Genomic DNA, 1,638 nt, shown 5'->3' on the forward strand with positions numbered 1-1,638 from the left:
TGCAAAAAGAAACACTACACTTTACTTTTGGTCCAGCTATCCATACAAGAGAAGGACTAAATTGTTTAACATAAGACCATAATTTATCTTGGGCCCTTGGTCTTCCTAGGACCTTAAGTTCCAATATAAAATCTTCATTTATTGGATTGGGAGCTTTTAAAACTCCCTTTTTCAGGATTTTTCCTAAAATTGTATTTGACAGACACTTGTTTACTAACCTTTTGTTGTTATGGAGTTTTGATTTTAGATGTACTTGCAACTCCATTTTTGCCTGATGTACTTGCAACTTCACTTGTTGTACTTACCATTTCCTTATCCACTATCTTGGCCCAAGATGTTACAGGAATAGGCTCCTCAGTCACCTTTCCATTACTTCCATTAACAAATTTGATTACAAAATTTTCCAAAGAATTTTGCTCTGCTACTTCCATAATTTTGACACCTCCATAATAACAGATTCTTCTATGGATTCAGATTGTTCATTGGAAATAGACTCAAATCTTCTAGAGTTGATGGATATATTTTCCATATGTGGAGTTAAAATATTATTTGCATCAATTGACTTTACCACAGAATCTTCTTCTTCTCTAGCATTAGGATCACATATATCAAAAGGAATAGCATTAACTGAATTAGTACCCTATGGAGATGATTTAGTACCTTGAGAATTAGTACCCTGTGAAGATGATTTAGTACCTTGAGAAGATGGCTTATGAGCATTGACATTAGTAGCAGGGGTTTTGTTTTTATTTCTTTCCACATAACATTCAGTAACAAGATGCCCTACTATTTTGCAAGTGGAACAGAATTTTGGACATTCATGAATGAGGACATCTTGAAAGAAACCTCCAAATTTTGTGTTAATCCAAATCTTACTAGGAATTGGTTGAGAAAAATCTAACTCAACCAAAACATTAGCATAATACCCAACCTCACATTTTGCAATAGCTGCATCTATCTTGATTGGAGTGCCTATCTCCTTACAGATTTCAAATAATATTTTCTCCTTCCAGAATTCAAGACCCAAACCAGGAAAACGAATCCACACTTGAGATTTAGATGTTCTAACATTAGCAGGACGAAAATTAGATACCCAATTTCTTAATCTGAGAACTTGATAATTCACTTCCAATTCTCCTGCTTTGATGTAGTTTCGATCAATTTCATTATCTAGTTTATGGTGAAAAAATCTTTTCCTAATGGAATAAGCTTGCACTCTCAAACTAATTTCCATTGTTGCCTCAGAATTATAGTTGCATCTATGAACTTAATATTCTGTAAATTTAGCCGACCAATCAAAGAAAACTTCCACAGATTTAATGCTTCTTCAAATAAATCATCTGGTAAATTTATTGATGGAACTTTTTTTTCCAAATGAAAAGCCTAATTTATCTCCATTAAATTCATTAATTGAAGTTGTTTTAGGACCAGAATCCATTGGAAACCACTTAATTAATCTTACTAATCATGAAGATTCAGAAAACAAAGAAGAACGAAGAATCACCGCCTGAATTAAAGAGCTTCAGAGATCGAGAAACGAAGAATTTTTCGCCGAGTTGGTCGCCCGATCCTCAGACAGTCTCTCTCCTCCCGATCTTGGTCCAATTAATTCAAAACTTATGAAAATCCGCTCGAAAT

The 1,638-nt window shown here is 33.9% G+C and overlaps 1 protein-coding gene across 1 annotated transcript; it reads right to left on the reverse strand.

The window, feature by feature from the left end:
* Positions 1-640: 640 nt before the first annotated feature.
* On the reverse strand, positions 641-1,234 carry LOC113305628. Its single transcript, XM_026554642.1, has one exon. It carries the CDS (start codon positions 1,232-1,234, stop codon positions 641-643), a length of 594 nt encoding a protein of 197 aa, XP_026410427.1.
* Between the last annotated feature and the right edge of the window lie 404 nt (positions 1,235-1,638).

Source organism: Papaver somniferum, chromosome 8 (genome assembly GCF_003573695.1).
Source record: "Papaver somniferum cultivar HN1 chromosome 8, ASM357369v1, whole genome shotgun sequence".
In the NCBI taxonomy this organism is placed as follows: Eukaryota; Viridiplantae; Streptophyta; class Magnoliopsida; order Ranunculales; family Papaveraceae; genus Papaver; species Papaver somniferum.

What these genes read in the sequence shown, in the direction of transcription:
- LOC113305628 (XM_026554642.1), bottom strand. Translation starts at nt 1,234, where the DNA reads ATGGAAATTAGTTTGAGAGTGCAAGCTTATTCCATTAGGAAAAGATTT.